The 13,954-nt window shown below is 58.5% G+C and overlaps 2 protein-coding genes across 2 annotated transcripts; both read right to left on the reverse strand.

The window, feature by feature from the left end:
* Positions 1-214: 214 nt before the first annotated feature.
* On the reverse strand, positions 215-2,560 carry PDXP (pyridoxal phosphatase). The gene is made up of 2 exons (XM_054275673.1): positions 1,984-2,560; positions 215-1,741 (listed from the first exon to the last, which is right to left on the reverse strand). The coding sequence occupies exons 1-2, from the start codon at positions 2,558-2,560 to the stop codon at positions 1,416-1,418; spliced, it is 903 nt and encodes a 300-aa protein (XP_054131648.1). The 3' UTR covers positions 215-1,415.
* Positions 2,561-3,519: 959 nt separating this feature from the next.
* On the reverse strand, positions 3,520-13,400 carry SH3BP1 (SH3 domain binding protein 1). Its single transcript, XM_054277418.1, has 18 exons — positions 13,189-13,400; positions 11,380-11,422; positions 9,895-9,999; positions 9,429-9,505; positions 9,038-9,149; positions 8,861-8,937; positions 8,352-8,487; positions 7,649-7,717; positions 7,165-7,255; positions 6,729-6,871; positions 6,521-6,632; positions 6,355-6,436; positions 5,987-6,067; positions 5,763-5,879; positions 5,219-5,310; positions 4,908-5,037; positions 4,628-4,743; positions 3,520-4,239 (listed from the first exon to the last, which is right to left on the reverse strand). The coding sequence occupies exons 1-18, from the start codon at positions 13,248-13,250 to the stop codon at positions 3,905-3,907; spliced, it is 1,980 nt and encodes a 659-aa protein (XP_054133393.1). The 5' UTR covers positions 13,251-13,400; the 3' UTR covers positions 3,520-3,904.
* Positions 13,401-13,954: the final 554 nt, after the last annotated feature.

Here is a 13,954-nt window from a genome sequence, read left to right on the forward strand (position 1 = left end):
ACCCTGCACTCTACACCACAGCCCCGCCAGGCGGTGCTGAGGCACCAGTGATCCAGCAAAGGGCACCTCAAAGACACCACCCAGCTGTCTTGTCTACCCAGCAGCACCCCCTTGAGTGAGGAAAGGTCCTGCCACATCCTCACCTGTGAGGGCTCAGATACCTAGGGCAGTTTCATCTTGATGGGACCATGAGTGAAAAAAGAGGTCATTTCCAGCCTATGCTCACACTTTATTATATACAGAGACACAGTGAGTGTAAGAACATCAACATGGGACATGGACAGTAAGGGATGCCCAAAGGCACTCCATTCTGTCCCCTTGGTGCAACCAGTCAGCATAATTTATACAAATAATACAATATCTGAACAATAAATAAGTTTGATAAATTAGATCAAGAAATTAAAAAAACGTAGAAAGACAAAGCAGCAAGGAATGATTCTGAGGACTGTGACACATTCACAGCAGTGACAACACCATCACCATCTCATCTGCACACCGGCAGCTGGAGCACAGACCCCCATCAGCACTTTTCTCTCACTGTACTATGACAAAATCCAACTGAGAAGGGGCAGCCAGGGAGAGTCATACAGTTCACTAGTGCTGTGTTGTCATGGCCTAGGAGCCCTCTGTCCTTCAAAAGCCCCTTCAGAAAGTGTTCCTGAAAACAAGGTGCAACTGCAGACCCACTGTGCAGTCACAGCTTGTCTGTTTGGCACAGGAAAAAACCCTCAAACTGGTCTCTTCTGTCCTTCAGATGGACACTGGCACAGTTATTGACTGGGTCAGGGCAGGGGGGTAGTGGGGGAAACTTTTCTAAGGAGCAGGGAAGAGAAGAGATGAGGCAATGCTCTCTTTCACTTGTGGGAGGCAGAGATGCTCTCAATCACAATTCCAGAGGTCTGGCACACTCCTTCCACATGCCCTGGCACTGACAGACACCTGGTGGGTGACAGTGCCAGCCAATCCCCTGGCAAGGAGGGGGTTACCACAAGGGCTGCAGGGATGCTGCTCACAATTAAAGAGTTACAAGTCAAAGGACAGCAGTAAAAGCTGCCATTGGTTATCCAAGGGAAAAATAACACTAAAGCAGCCGGTCCCAAACCCCTGGAGCGGCCACACAGACACTGATTTGATCCCCCTCAGCAGCCTCAAGGACTCCAGCTCTCTTCCAAAGATGCTGGCAGCTGGCAATGAGGGAGACAAGAACTCAGTCCATCATGGACAGCTCTCAGCAGAAAGGAGACAACTTGAAATCTGTCCCCTCCTGCCAATCCCCTTCCCATTTTGCCCCCAAAGAAGGATGTTGGCATATGAAGAACCCGGGGATTGAGGGAATAGGGCAGTGAGAGAGAAATGGGAACAGATGGAGATGTGGGATGGGGAACTGACCCCTCTGCCCTCACATGTACAAACTGTTACTCATCCAGGCCTGGTATCAAGTCTGCAATACTGTCCACATAGTAATTGGGCACCAGATCCTTGGCGGCGGCGCTGTCGCTGGCCATGTAGGCCTGCGCCTCTTCCAGGCGGGACACGCCTGTCAGGGTGAGGATGGTGGCCAGGCCGCAGTTCTTGCCGAACAGGATGTCTGTCTCCAGACGGTCTCCCACCATGAGCGTGCGGGACGGGTCGACCCCGAAACGTTCCACGATGCAATCAAACATGTACGTGTTGGGCTTCCCCACCACCAGCGCCTTGCGGCCCGAAGCCGTCTCCACTGCGGCGGTGAGGCTGCCAGTGCCTGCGGGAGGGAAGCAGGAGGAACAGAAGTAGCCGCGGGCAGCTCAGCGCCCGTGCCCCGCCACAGGACAGGGATGCTGGCAGCCCCGCTTCGGGAGCTGGCACGGACTGCCAGGGCATCCCTGCTGGCCCTGCCGCTCAGGGCACCGCCTCGCCCTCACCTGGGACAGCGAACCCCACCCGAGGCCACCCCCGCCACAGCCCCTTCCCCCCGGGGCGGCGCGGGACGGGGCGCGGGCTCACCGGGGGTGCGCTGGCCGTCGCTGAGCGGGTGCCAGGGATCGGGGTCGGTGGCCACCAGCAGGCACTGCGGGTCGCGCAGGTAGCCGCAGGCCTGCGCCAGCTTGGCGAAGGTGAACTGGTCGTCGTAGCCCACCAGGACGGCGCGCACCGGCTCGCCGGGTGCCGGCTCGCCCTCGCCCGCCAGGCGCAGCCCGGCGTCGCGCACCTCGCCGCGCAGCCCCTCGCCGCCCAGCACGAAGACGCGGCCGGCCCCGCTCCCGTTCCCGCCGCCGCCGAGGAGGCGCTGGCGGAGGAAGAGCGCGGAGCAGAGCGCGGAGCTGAAGACGTGCTCGGCGCGCACGCCGCGGAAGCCGAGACGGCTGAAACGCCGCTCCAGCTCGGCCACCGAGCGGCGGCTGTTATTGCTGACGAAAAGGGCGGCCTTGCCGCTGCGCCGCAGCCGCTCCAGCAGCTCGGGGGCGCCGGGCACGGCGCGCTCGCCCGCCCACAGGACGCCGTCGCAGTCGAAGAGCAGCCCCTGCGCCGGGCCCAGCACCTCCCGCAGCCCCGCGCCGCTCAGCCGCCGGCAGCTCGCCATGCTGCCGCCGCCGCCGCCGCCGCAGCCCGCCCCGCCCCGCCCCGCCGCGCAGCCAATCACCGCCCCCCAGCCCCGCCACCGCCACCAATGGGAGGCCCTGACGCTCCCACCGGCAGAGCCAGGCCCAGGGCCGGCCCCAAAGTGACCGCGGCTGGGAGAGGGCGGGGACAGGCCCAGGCCGCTGCCCATTGGCTGGAGCCGCCGTGCCCGGCCCGCGCCCCCCGCCGTGCCCGCGCAGCCGCGCAGCGCCCTCCGCCGGCCGGCGGGGCTGTGGCAGCGCGGCTGCCATTACGGCTCGGCCCGCCTCTCCGCGGCCCCGGGCGCCCGCCGCGCTCCCGCCTCCTGTCCCGGGCGCCTGCCGCGCTCCCGCCTCCTGCCCTTCCCGCTGCGGCCCACGGGCTGCACCCTCCATCACCTCAGACTGCCAAGTGTGCCCTGCTCACACCGGCCTGCGGCTTTGACACCAGCTTCTCAAATTCTGGCAAAATATCAACAGAGGCACTTAGGCTGGAAAAGCCTTCTAACATCACCGAGTCCAGCCTAAGAGCGAACCATGTCAACTGGAGCGTGGCACTGAGTGCTGCATCCAGCCTTAAACATGCCCAGGGACGGTGACTCCAGCCCCTCCCTGGGCAGCCCATTCCCATGTCTAATCACTCTATGAAAAAGTTCCCTCCTACTGTCCCACCTAAACCTCCCCTGGTGCAGCTTGTGACTATGTGCTCTTGCTGCCTGGGAGAAGAGGTCGAGCTCCACGTGGCTACGGCCTCCTTTCAGGGTGTTGTAGAGAGTGATCAGGGTACCCCTGAGCCTCCTTTTCTACAGGCTGAACAACCCCAGCTCCCTCAGCCTAACAGAACATGCACTCCAAATAAACGTATATATCTATGTGTATATATATCTATATATATCTCTATACATCTGTATTTATATATATATCCATCTGTGTGTTCCTGGGGCAATGCATTTTAAGGCAAAATGGGGCTAGGATCATGGCTGAGCGTCCGTGAATGGCCCCATGGGGCCAAGCTGTCCGAGAGCTGCAAGCAGTGTCTGAGCCTGCAGTGGGGGATCAGGGTGGGGATCAGGGCAGGGATCTGGGCGGGGATCTGGTGGCTGGGCTCTGGCAGGGACGTGGTAGTGTGGGGAGGTGGCGACCGAGATGTGGGAGCGAGAGAAGGCCGGCAAAGCATGCCAGGTGGTGTGAGCCGAGGGAACAAGGTGGAACACCAAGAGACGCTATCCCTCAGGCCACCCTGGCATTTCCACAGCGTCTGCTGGGTCCCAGAGAGGTGCCAGATCCCATCTCCCCAACCTGTGATTCCTGCATGCCTCTCACCCTGTTCAGTTATCTGTGGGCTGTCCTTCTGGGGCCGATGTGGCCAGGGGGCTTCCTCCTGCAGGCAGTGGCTGCCCCTCCTCTGTGGTTCCTGGCACACAGTCCCCGGCAGCCGCCGTGTCAGCCTCAGCAGAGGAAGGCCTGTGGGCCCGTGGGGCATCGTCTCGGCTGTGGCGGGGCGCCGGCTGCGGCGGGAGCGGCGGCGGCACGGCGGGGGCCCGGCCGGGCGCGGTGCGGCGCGGCAGGGCTTTGGGGCTGGCGGCCCGGGCAGGGGCCGTGCCCCGGGGCTGCGCCACGGGCGGCGGGGGCACGGCGGGCCGGGCCGGAGCTGGGCGTTTGCCTGGAAAGAAAGCTGAGGTGGGCTGGGCTCCCCGCCACCGGGGCTCTCCAAAGGGCGCAGGGGCTGCAGGCAGCTGGTCGGACAAATTGCCCCTTGCCCAGCTCCTGTCCTGAAGACGCACACCAACTTTTCTGGGGGCCTTTCCCTCTTTCCTTCACAAAGCTTTGACACCTCTTTACTGGAGGTGTTCAACCCAACACTGGAGGACGTACTTCATCCATCCCATGGCCCCATCTTGGCTGGATGGTGGACATGCTGCCCTGGCCAGAGGCCTTTCCCACAAGGACATCCCCAGTTCCCACTTGTGTGGGGAACAGCAGAATGATGACTAAACCATAGGAGGTGGCATTGGGGGGTGTAATTTCCCAAGCACGTGGGGCGCCCTAACCTTTGCGGGTGGTGTTGTCAGTCATCACTGGAGCTGGTGGCCCTGCTGCTTCAGGAGATGGCCTGGGCAGTCCTGGGGATGCGGGCTGGGACCTGGCCTCAGGGTCCCTGGAGGTGCTGTGCAGAGAACAAGGCACGTCAGGCTTTGGTTGGGCATGGCGGTCCTGGCTGTGAGGCACCTTGCAGCCACCTGTGAGAGTATGGCCCTGGTGTGGGGTGGGATGGAGGGAGGGCATGGGAGAGCTGGGATAGCCAGAGCCTCTAGCTCCCATCAGACTTACACCTCTCCATCCAAAAGGGTGGGGGTACTGGCTGGAGGGGTCGCAGGAGTTGGCTCTTCCTCTGGGGCAGCCTTGGAAAGTCCGGTGTTTGTGGGTGGCATGAACATGCCCGAGACATTGAAGTCTACCTCTGGGTGAAGAGAAAGGAGGAGATCCTGTAAGGAAGCACTTCCCACCCAGAGCAATGACCCCACAGCAGGGAGCCAGAGCAGCCTCCCGCTTCTCCCCTCCTGGAGATGGAGAAATGTTCCCTTCCCTTCCACTCCCTCTCACTCTCTGCTGTGGCCCACCAAGTGATGCCCTGGCCCTACCTCCAGGGAAGAGAGTGTCCACGTTCTGGATGAGGGCTTCCACCACAACCTGGATGGAGGAGACCGAGGCCAAGTCCAGTTGCATGGGGTCTCTGAGAGACAGGGGTGGGGGAGGCATCAGAAAAAGGGTTTGGGGGTATTAACCCCAAATGAGTTTTTGTGTTCATTCCACAGGGGTCAGGGTCTGAAGGGAAGGCAGCCCAGCCAAGGGCAATGGCAACATGGGTGATGGGCTTTATCCTGTCCTGGGAACCCTGGTTTGGTGTTGGAGACCAGTGGTGTTGAAAGCCACCCATGTCACAAGTGCTTTGGGTCTCAGCCCCCTCCTTTACTACTTGCAGAGTGGCAAAGAGGACATGTGCTTTGTGAGAGGACATGCAACCTGGGGAGCATGGACCAAGGGAAAGGACTTGAGGATGGAAGAGGTGTAAGTGCTTTAGACCAGCCTGTAAGTGCTGGATCAGCCTTTGCCACGGCATTTGCCTTCAGGGCACCCCAGCTGGGGCTAGGGAGCCGCCTCCCATCCCTTCAAACCAGACCTTACCCTGTGCTCTGCTGAGACCACAGCAGGTTTGGGCCCAGCACAATGGCAATGTTGCTGGGGGTCATTTTATTCACCTCCTGGTGTTCAGCCAGCTTGGCTAAAAACTTGATCAGATACCTGTGGGGTGAAAGGAGGGCAGGGGTTTAGTAGAGAGGGATTTGAGGAGGAAATGGCTACCCCTGGTGATTGCTTGGGGCTGAAGAAGCCCTGTTCTGACAAACCACCTGAGATTGTTGTAGCTGTCCTGGGGCAGGCGGCTGCAGGTGTCTTGCAGGCTCTGCAGGCGGCTGTCAATGTCCTTTAGGCTGTAAGAGAGAAGGAGGAGCAGAGAGCTCAGCCTTTCCCTGTGGCACAGGGGGACACTGCACAAGGAGGAAGGGCAGTGTTGGCTGCCCCGTGCAGGCCATAGCCCTGGAGATGGAGATGTCCTGCTTTACTGGGCAGTGAAGGCAGGCATGCACGGAGGCTCTGTGTCTGTATCTCCCCAAGTGAGACAGAGCACACCTGCTCCAAGTGCCAGGAGGGATAGAAGGGGTTGACTGGGGGCTTTTTGAGACCTGCCAGGGATTTCCACCCCAGTGCCTGGACCCACCTGGCTGCTTTGACCCATTCGTCATAGAGTTCGAAGGTCATCAAAGGCTGGGGCAGCTCCCGCAGGTAGGATTTCAGTGCACCTGGGGGGAGAGGGGGAGCAGCGGAGCTGATGGCAGCTGAGGGATGGCAGGGACTGCCCAGTCATGTGCCTTGCTGGCACTCACCAGCCACAGCGTGGGGGTCTGAGTAAAACTCCTCCAGGGCATTGGAGCCGCTGGCCAAGCTGCTCTTCAGCTTCCTCAGCACTGAGGCGCCTGCTGCCAGCCGGAAGAGTCCCTGGGGATGGCATGAAGAGGGAAGGGATGCATTTTGAGTTTGGGAGGAGTGCATCTGGGGAAGAAAGGTGATGAGGGGGTCTGGAGCACTCCCTACCTCCTCCTTCATGCCAGAAGCCAACAGCATCATGACACAGGCTTCGATGGGAAGCGCAATCTCCCGGCCCAAGCTTTTGAGATGTGTCTCTAGGGACACACCGTAGTACCCTGCTACTGGGGTGTCTGTTGTGAAGGAAGGCTCTGGAAGAGGAAGGAAAATGTCAAGAGGGATGGTGGGCCATCCCTGGGACCGTCCAGCATTTGGCCATGGCAACATCCTGCTCCAAGCCGAGCTTGGCTGGCTACAGACAGAGGCAGGACACGCAGCATCTCCAGCCTGTGTCAAGCTACGTCCCCAACCTACCAGCCCAACATGGTAGGCAGCAGCAGGTGTAGGGAGGGAAAATTAGCCTTTTCCAGCTTTGCTGGACATACTTGTATCTCCCAGGCTCAGCTGCAGCCCTCGCCAGGCTGCACGGAGAGCCAGAGGGTACCTGTCTGTCTGTGGCTTTCCCTCAGCTCTGCTAGAGCTGAGTCCAGAGATTCCAGTGACTGCCGGTGGTACTGGGCTTGGATTTCCAATAGCTGCCAGACAGGGGACAGGCAAACGGCATTCAGTTGGCACCAGCCCCTCTTGGAGAGGTGCCCATTCCCAGGGCATTGCACCCACATGAAGAGAGGGCAAAGAGGGAGCTGCAAGGGGAGCCCCCCTGCGGTCCATGGGACTGTGTCTATAGTGAGGCATAGAGGGCAGATTGGAGAGGGGCATCTTCAGGACAAGCTGCTTGTTTGCACTTGGTGCTAGTGGTGGCATTAACCTGCAGTGGTAGGAGCAAGGCCAGCTGTAGGCATCTGCTGATGCCTTGATCTGTCCCCTGCCTTGCTTGGGGGCACTTGGTGTGGATGGGGGCAAGGCTGGGCTCAGACAGGTTGCAGCTGACATTCACACACTGGGGAGAAGTGAGACAGAAGACTTACTTTGATGAAGTAGCTGGCATAGATGTCCTCTTTGGTGGAGAAGTGGTAGAGGTCAGCCATGTACTCATCCTAGGAAGGGAGACAAAGAAGAGCAATTCTCCATCCCCTCCCTGGCACCCAAGGAAGAGGAGACACCTCCATGAAGCCCTTTCATCTGGCCTGTGAGTGGTCTAGACCGGGTCTCTGGGGGGAGCGGGGCTTTCTCCTTGCTTCCCATAGTTGTGTTTGGGTAATGGCAGCAACCTGCCCCATGATCAAAGCCCTGGCACAAGTGGCTCAGGAACAAGAGGCCTCTGCACCTTCAGCTCCAGTGAGCTCATGAGCTCAACCAGACGAGGTGCTGGGCTTTTCAGAGACACGGGGCAGAAGTGGAGAAAGCTGATGTGAAACTTCCCTGCCACCCATGACAGATCCTAGCTCAGCTGTTTTCCAGCATGAGGGGACCCCATATGCTCCCTGATTTTGCCCCTGGACCCTCCTCTCTGCAACAGCTTGCACTTTGAATTCCTTTACTCTTTTTCTTCCCTGGGCTTGGGCCATCTCCCTGTTTCTGCTTGAGGGCCCCATTTGCTTTCAGAGGGCAGGACATGCTGGCTGGCTGCAGTCCATCCCAGCGTGGGGTCACCTCAGGCAAGACTGGTGGAGGGGAGCAGGTCTGCAGCCCTGGAGCTGATCCATGGGGGAGAGCAAGTGACCCTCTCACCTTGCACTGCTCCACCTTCCTCTTCACCTCCTCCTCTTCTTCCTTCAAGATCTCCAGTTTGGCGGCAGCAGAAGATGCCCCTGGGCCAGCACCAGCCCCAGTGCTGTTACTGGAACTCTTGGCAGCTTGGTTCAGCCTTTGGGGTGGGAAAGAAGAGGCGCATTTATGGTCTCAGTGCCAGGAATGTTGGGTAGAACTGGTGTGCAGACTTTCAGAGAAATGTGGCATGGCAAGGGCTACCCCTGGCAAGAACTGGAATGAGGTGATCTCAGTGCCCCAAGCAGCACCAGGGCACTTTGCTGCCTTTAGCAGCAGAGCTGCCCTTCTCTCTGGTGCTGGAATCAGCATGTGAGCCCAGAGCAGGATGCACCTACAGAGGAGCTAGCTGGGTGCTCCTGAAGAGCTATTGGAAATTGAATCCCCAGGACAATTATCCTCCTCTCTCCCCAACCTGTCTGGGGGCTGTGCTGGGTATGCTCTGGGCCCCAGGGCTGCAGTGCGCCCCATACCGGCTCTTGATTGTGTTCCAGTCAGAAATCAACTTCTGGAGGGTCTTCTTGCGCTTCAGGATAATGGGGAGCTCCTCCTGGGGGAGAGAGGGCCAGAGTGAGCGGGGGAGGTCTGGGGACACAGGAAGGAGTGGTGGAAGGATCAGAAAGTGGAGCCAGTAGAGCAGCCAGGACTACCTCACTGAGCTTGTTGAGTGGCTGCAGGACGTAGTGCTCCAGGTCAATCTCGAACTCAGCCACGATTTTGGCCAGTGAGCTCTGTATGCAGCAACCCATCTCCAGGGCTTTCCTGTGTGGGACAGAGATGCAATGACTGCAGGCTGGAGCCATGCCCCTGTCTGACCCAATATACCCCTGTCCCTGTACCCACAGGGGACCCTGAGCCAGCCCCCAGCCCTACTCTGCAATTGGAGGCTGAAGGTGCTGGCTGTTCCTTCTCCCAGTGCAACACCAGTGCTTGCTCTGGGACATGGTTTGAGCCATGGCAGCCCCTGAGCCAAGACAGTGTCACCACCAGGATCTGGCATCTTTTGGGGTCACCCTGGCACCTTTTCCCACCAGTACTTACCCAAGGCTGGACTCTGTGTCCAGTTCCTTGAAGCTCTCAGCCATCGCCATGGACAAAGCCATCAAGGGCAGCTTCTTCTGCACAGAGCCAAGGATTTGGGAGAGAAGTGGTGACACCACTGTGCCTGGCCACACTGTGGTGCTCCCCACCACAGGGTACCATGGGTGCCAGAGTTCATGGGGGTTTGGGAAGGAACATAGACAGCAAGGGCTTTGGAGGGTTATTCAATGCAAAGACGCTGTCTCTCAGGAGTGTCCTAAATTAGTGATGACTGAAGGGGTTGCCCTGCTCTGCTCATCCCAGGCAGAGCTGGAGGCTGGAGGCCACTGCTGACAATGGGACCTGGGCTTGGCATAGCTTTGGGCCACCCTTCAGCAAAGCTGGCAAAGCAGGGGCCTGGCATCCCTGTTTTTGGCAAGGGACAGAGCTGGGGTGAGCACAGGCTGCGTGGGAAGACTTTTCTCACCACTCGCTTGTCCATCTCGGAGCCACACTGTCCCTGCAGGCAGGCTTGGAGCCTCTTGGACACACTGTGAGCTGCTCGCTTGGCCGGCTCAATCCTCTGCTCAATCTGCGGGCAGAAAAGTGGGACTGGGGAAGCCATTTTGTCAGCCATGGCACCTTGAGGCCACCCCACTACCCTGCTCTGGGTGAGGATGGCCTGCTGTGCTGGTTTTGCATGGGCTGGTTTTGGGTAGCAGGGGGAGCCATGCAGGTGGCTTCTGTGAGAAGCTGCCAAAAGCTTCCACCATGTCCAGCAGAGCCAATCCCTGATGGCTCTGAAGGTGGACATGCTGCTGGCCAAGCCTGGGCCAATCACAGATAGTGGGAATGCCTCTGTGAAAACATGTTGGAGAAGAAAATCACAACAAAGTGGGCACACATTTTTTTCCTAGCCAGAGAAGAGAAGCAGGTGAGAACCTGTGAGGGAAACAACATGGAGACACCAAGGCCAGTGGAGAAGGAGGGGCAGGAGGTGCTCCAGGCACTGGAGCTGAGATTCCTCTGCAGGCCATGGTGAGACCATGGTGAAGCAGCTGTGCCCCTGCAGCCATGGGGATCCACACAGGGACAGAAACTCACCCACAGCCCATGGGGGAGGTGCTGACAGTGGAGCGGGAGGAGGCTGTGATCCAGTGGGAGACCCGCTGGAGAGAGGGCCCCTGCTTCCAGGCTGGAGCAGCCTGTCCTTGGAGGACTGCACCCCGTGGAAGAGTGACCCATGCTGCAGCAGTTTTGGGAGGGCTGCTGCTCATGAGATTTGGAGCCAGGCTGGAGAAGTTCACAGAGAACTCAGGTCTCCTGTGGTGCACCAGAGCAGCGGAAGGACTCCTCTCCCTCAGCAGGGGAAGAGTATCTCGGGTGATGAACTGACCAAAACCCCCACACCCTGTCCCCTGCACTGTCAGTGGGAAGGAGGGAAGGACTGGGGGAAGAAAAGGTGTTTTCAAGGGCTTATTTTACTTCTCATTATCCTCCTCTGATTTTGTTAGCAATAAATTCACTTTGTATCTCTAAGTCAAGCCTGTTTTGCCCTTGGAGTGTTTTCTCCTGGTCCTTAGCTCATGAAGCCTTCATTAAATTTTCCTCTGCCCAACTGTGGCAGGGGAGGATGAGTGAGCAACTTTTGTGGGTACATGGCATTTGGGCAGTATCAAACCATGACACCTGCCCAGCCTCCTGCCACAGCTTGGAGCATCTGGTCCAGTGAAAAGGGAGCACAACTCCCGGTCAGGACTCATCCCTCTGTGAGCAGCTGGGAAAGCCCTTGCTGGTAGCAGGAACCTGCCAATCCCTTGACACCATGGTCCTGAAATCACCCTCTGGCATGCGGGCAGATCCCAGCCCCATGACTTGGACGTGCTGGCAGGGCAGGTGGCAGCAGGAGTGGGGCAGGTTCCACGCCCAGGCACAAGCAGACACACGCCTGCCAGCCCAGCCCACACCTCACCTGCAGCAAATCTTCTGACAGGAGCTCAGTTGCTTCTTGGGCTCTGCAGAGGAAGGAGAAGGAACCATAAGTGAATGGGGATCACCTCCACGAGGCTTCTTTGGGAAGGCAGGTCCTTGTGCATCCTCCTGGCCTCTCTTTGGGCTCCTGGGAGCAGGAGACACAGGCTATAGCCTGGACCATCAGATACAAGGCCGACAAGGCCGTGGGTAGAACGAGTCTGGAAGGACAAGAACAGCAGGAGCAGGGCAAGGGAGCCATCTTTGCTGGCTGGTGGACACTCCATCAGACAGGGTTTCCTGTCTGTGCACCTCAATCAAAAAGTCCAGGTGTGGCCTGTGTTTTTGGAGTCAGAGTGCTTAGCAGGGCCACAACAGGAGCAGGATGTTTACTGCCCCTGACTGCCCCATCTCTCCCCTGAAGGTGAATCCAGGGCAGTGATGCTGCAGTCTGGCACATGTCTTTGCAGACCTGGGTAGTCAGTAGCAGTGGGGCCACTGGTGTGGGAGCCAAGGTATCCTTGTGATCAATCTGGGGTCCAAGACCAACACCAGCCCCTCCAGAAATGCCGTCACAAACCCAGCTTTTTGTGGTTCTGCTCAAAACCAAATTCAAAACCCACCAGCCACATGACCCTAAAGCCTCCCTGATGCCTCCCATAGAGGAAGCCTTGCTTCACAGCCTGCTATCATTGCTATGTCCCAGGAACCCCATTTGATTTCCATCTGCTGCTCCTTTTTCCCCAGTTCACATTTCTCTCTTTTCACTGCCTGCCAAAGCCAATGTGGGATGAGGATCTGGATCTGCAGGAAACATGGTTTGGTTGAAGGCAAGCAAGATCACGTGAGGTCATGGTCCATAGAGGAGAGGCTCCTCAGCAGGTGAAGAGCTTGCTCTTGGACTTCACAACATGCTTGAGGCTTGCCTGCCTGACATGAAGCAAAAGGGACATGCATCTGACATGGATGAAATTTTGAGGGAAAAGGGATGGGAAGGGGCATCATGCTCCCTTCCAGGGAATGTGAGGAGAGCAAGAGGCCATCAGCATATAGGAGTTGCTTCCTCGTGGTTGATTTGCTGGGCTGGCTGAAGGACCTCAATGGTTCAGGGGACATGCTTGGTCCCTCTTAGCCACCCAGTGCTGGGAACCCAGTGCTGCAGAGGTGGCAGTAGGAAAGGGAGTGAGGGGGCTGGGCAGGGAGGGCCCAGCCCTGTAATTTCAGTTCTGGGTTTTGCAAGGGGAGAGCTTTGGAAAGTCAAAGAGAAAAAGAAGGAAATGGCAGAGGTAGAACAGGGACAGAGGGTTTTGTGTGGAGCTGTAAGTCCTCCATGGGTCCATCTGAGGATCCCTGGTTCTCTCCTCAAAGGGCATTCTTGGCTGCTCACGCTGCTGGACTGGCCAGAGCTATGCAGCGCATTTGGCTCCTGTGGGGCACCCCAGACTCAGCAGGGAGGGCAGGTCCCAGCCCAATCCCCCTTCTGGTCATTGCACAGGCAGGGGCATGTGGCTGGAAGGTCCCTCTCCATTGCCCCACTCTCCCACATCCTGGTGAAGCCAAGCTTAGGCAAGTCCTGTTTCCTGGTGAATGCAGGAATGTGGGCCCTGGGAGAGGTAGCTGGGCTTGAGGATCATTTACTGCTGAGCAGCACCAATGCAGCCTTCACAAAGCCCTTTAGCTTGTGCTGAAGATGCTCTAAACCCTAAAAGTTTTCCCCCCATTTGCCCTTTTCCCAGGCCACAACCCCAGCACAAGCCCTCCAGGACGCGCATCCCGCTCCCTCCAGTACTGCTGGTGGAGGAGTCCTTACCTGGTGGTGGCACTGGGATGGGACAGCTGCTGGCGCATTCGATTGAACTGTCTTTTCATCATCTTGAGAGTCGGGAGGAGACCGCAAAAGCTGCTCTGCTTGGCTGTACCCGCTCAGCTGCCCTCGGTAATGCTTGGCATCGGATGCCTGCAGCCCCTCTTCTCCCCGGCGCCACTTTGCTTTTCCCAGAGGACCTCTGCCTCCTTATTCCTCTTCTTCCCTCCCTCGTTCCCTCTTTTTCAGTTTCCCCAGCTGGTCCCCTCCCTAGTCCCTCCCTAGGGATGCCCTGCCTGCTTTATTTTCCCCTCCCTTGAGCTTCGTTCTCTCACTCCCTCTCCTTTTCTGAGCTTCCTTCCTCCTCCGTCCGCCCCTCCGCCACAGATCAGGTAAGAACAGTTCAGAGCTCCTGCTCCGTTCTGTGTTCCTGTCACCAGCCCACAAGTAAAAATAACTTCAGCCCAGCCTTAAAGGGGAAATTTTATTACAGCATACGCATAACAAGGCAGGACAAGCACATGCCGCTGCCGAGCCCGCGTGAAGGGCCCACGCTGTTTCTTGCTGTGTCTCAGCTGGGGTGGTTCCCCTTCCTTCCTTCCCGTGCCCACCAGCAGCTGTGCCGCGGGGCAGCCCGTGCGGTGCCAGCTGCCTGTGCAGCTCATATGGATGTACACCCTGCCCTACCTGGCCACCCTACTCTGCCAGCACTGCTCAGGCACCTCTCCATGCTCACGGGTGCAGCTCCACCCTCTTGCCCTGCGACATACCG

The sequence above is a fragment of the Melozone crissalis genome, unplaced genomic scaffold (assembly GCF_028551555.1).
Source record: "Melozone crissalis strain CALT ecotype California unplaced genomic scaffold, PUWL_Pcris_2 ptg000004l_1, whole genome shotgun sequence".
In the NCBI taxonomy this organism is placed as follows: Eukaryota; Metazoa; Chordata; class Aves; order Passeriformes; family Passerellidae; genus Melozone; species Melozone crissalis.

What these genes read in the sequence shown, in the direction of transcription:
- PDXP (XM_054275673.1), bottom strand. Translation starts at nt 2,560, where the DNA reads ATGGCGAGCTGCCGGCGGCTGAGCGGCGCGGGGCTGCGGGAGGTGCTG. An exon ending in CGACGGCCAGCGCACCCCCG is followed by an intron (nt 1,742 to 1,983) that starts GTGAGCCCGCGC and finishes TCCCTCCCGCAG; the next exon opens with GCACTGGCAGCCTCACCGCC.
- SH3BP1 (XM_054277418.1), bottom strand. Translation starts at nt 13,250, where the DNA reads ATGATGAAAAGACAGTTCAATCGAATGCGCCAGCAGCTGTCCCATCCC. An exon ending in TGGAACACAATCAAGAGCCG is followed by an intron (nt 8,488 to 8,860) that starts GTATGGGGCGCA and finishes CCCACCCCAAAG; the next exon opens with GCTGAACCAAGCTGCCAAGA. An exon ending in GAATGGGTCAAAGCAGCCAG is followed by an intron (nt 6,068 to 6,354) that starts GTGGGTCCAGGC and finishes TCTCTCTTACAG; the next exon opens with CCTAAAGGACATTGACAGCC.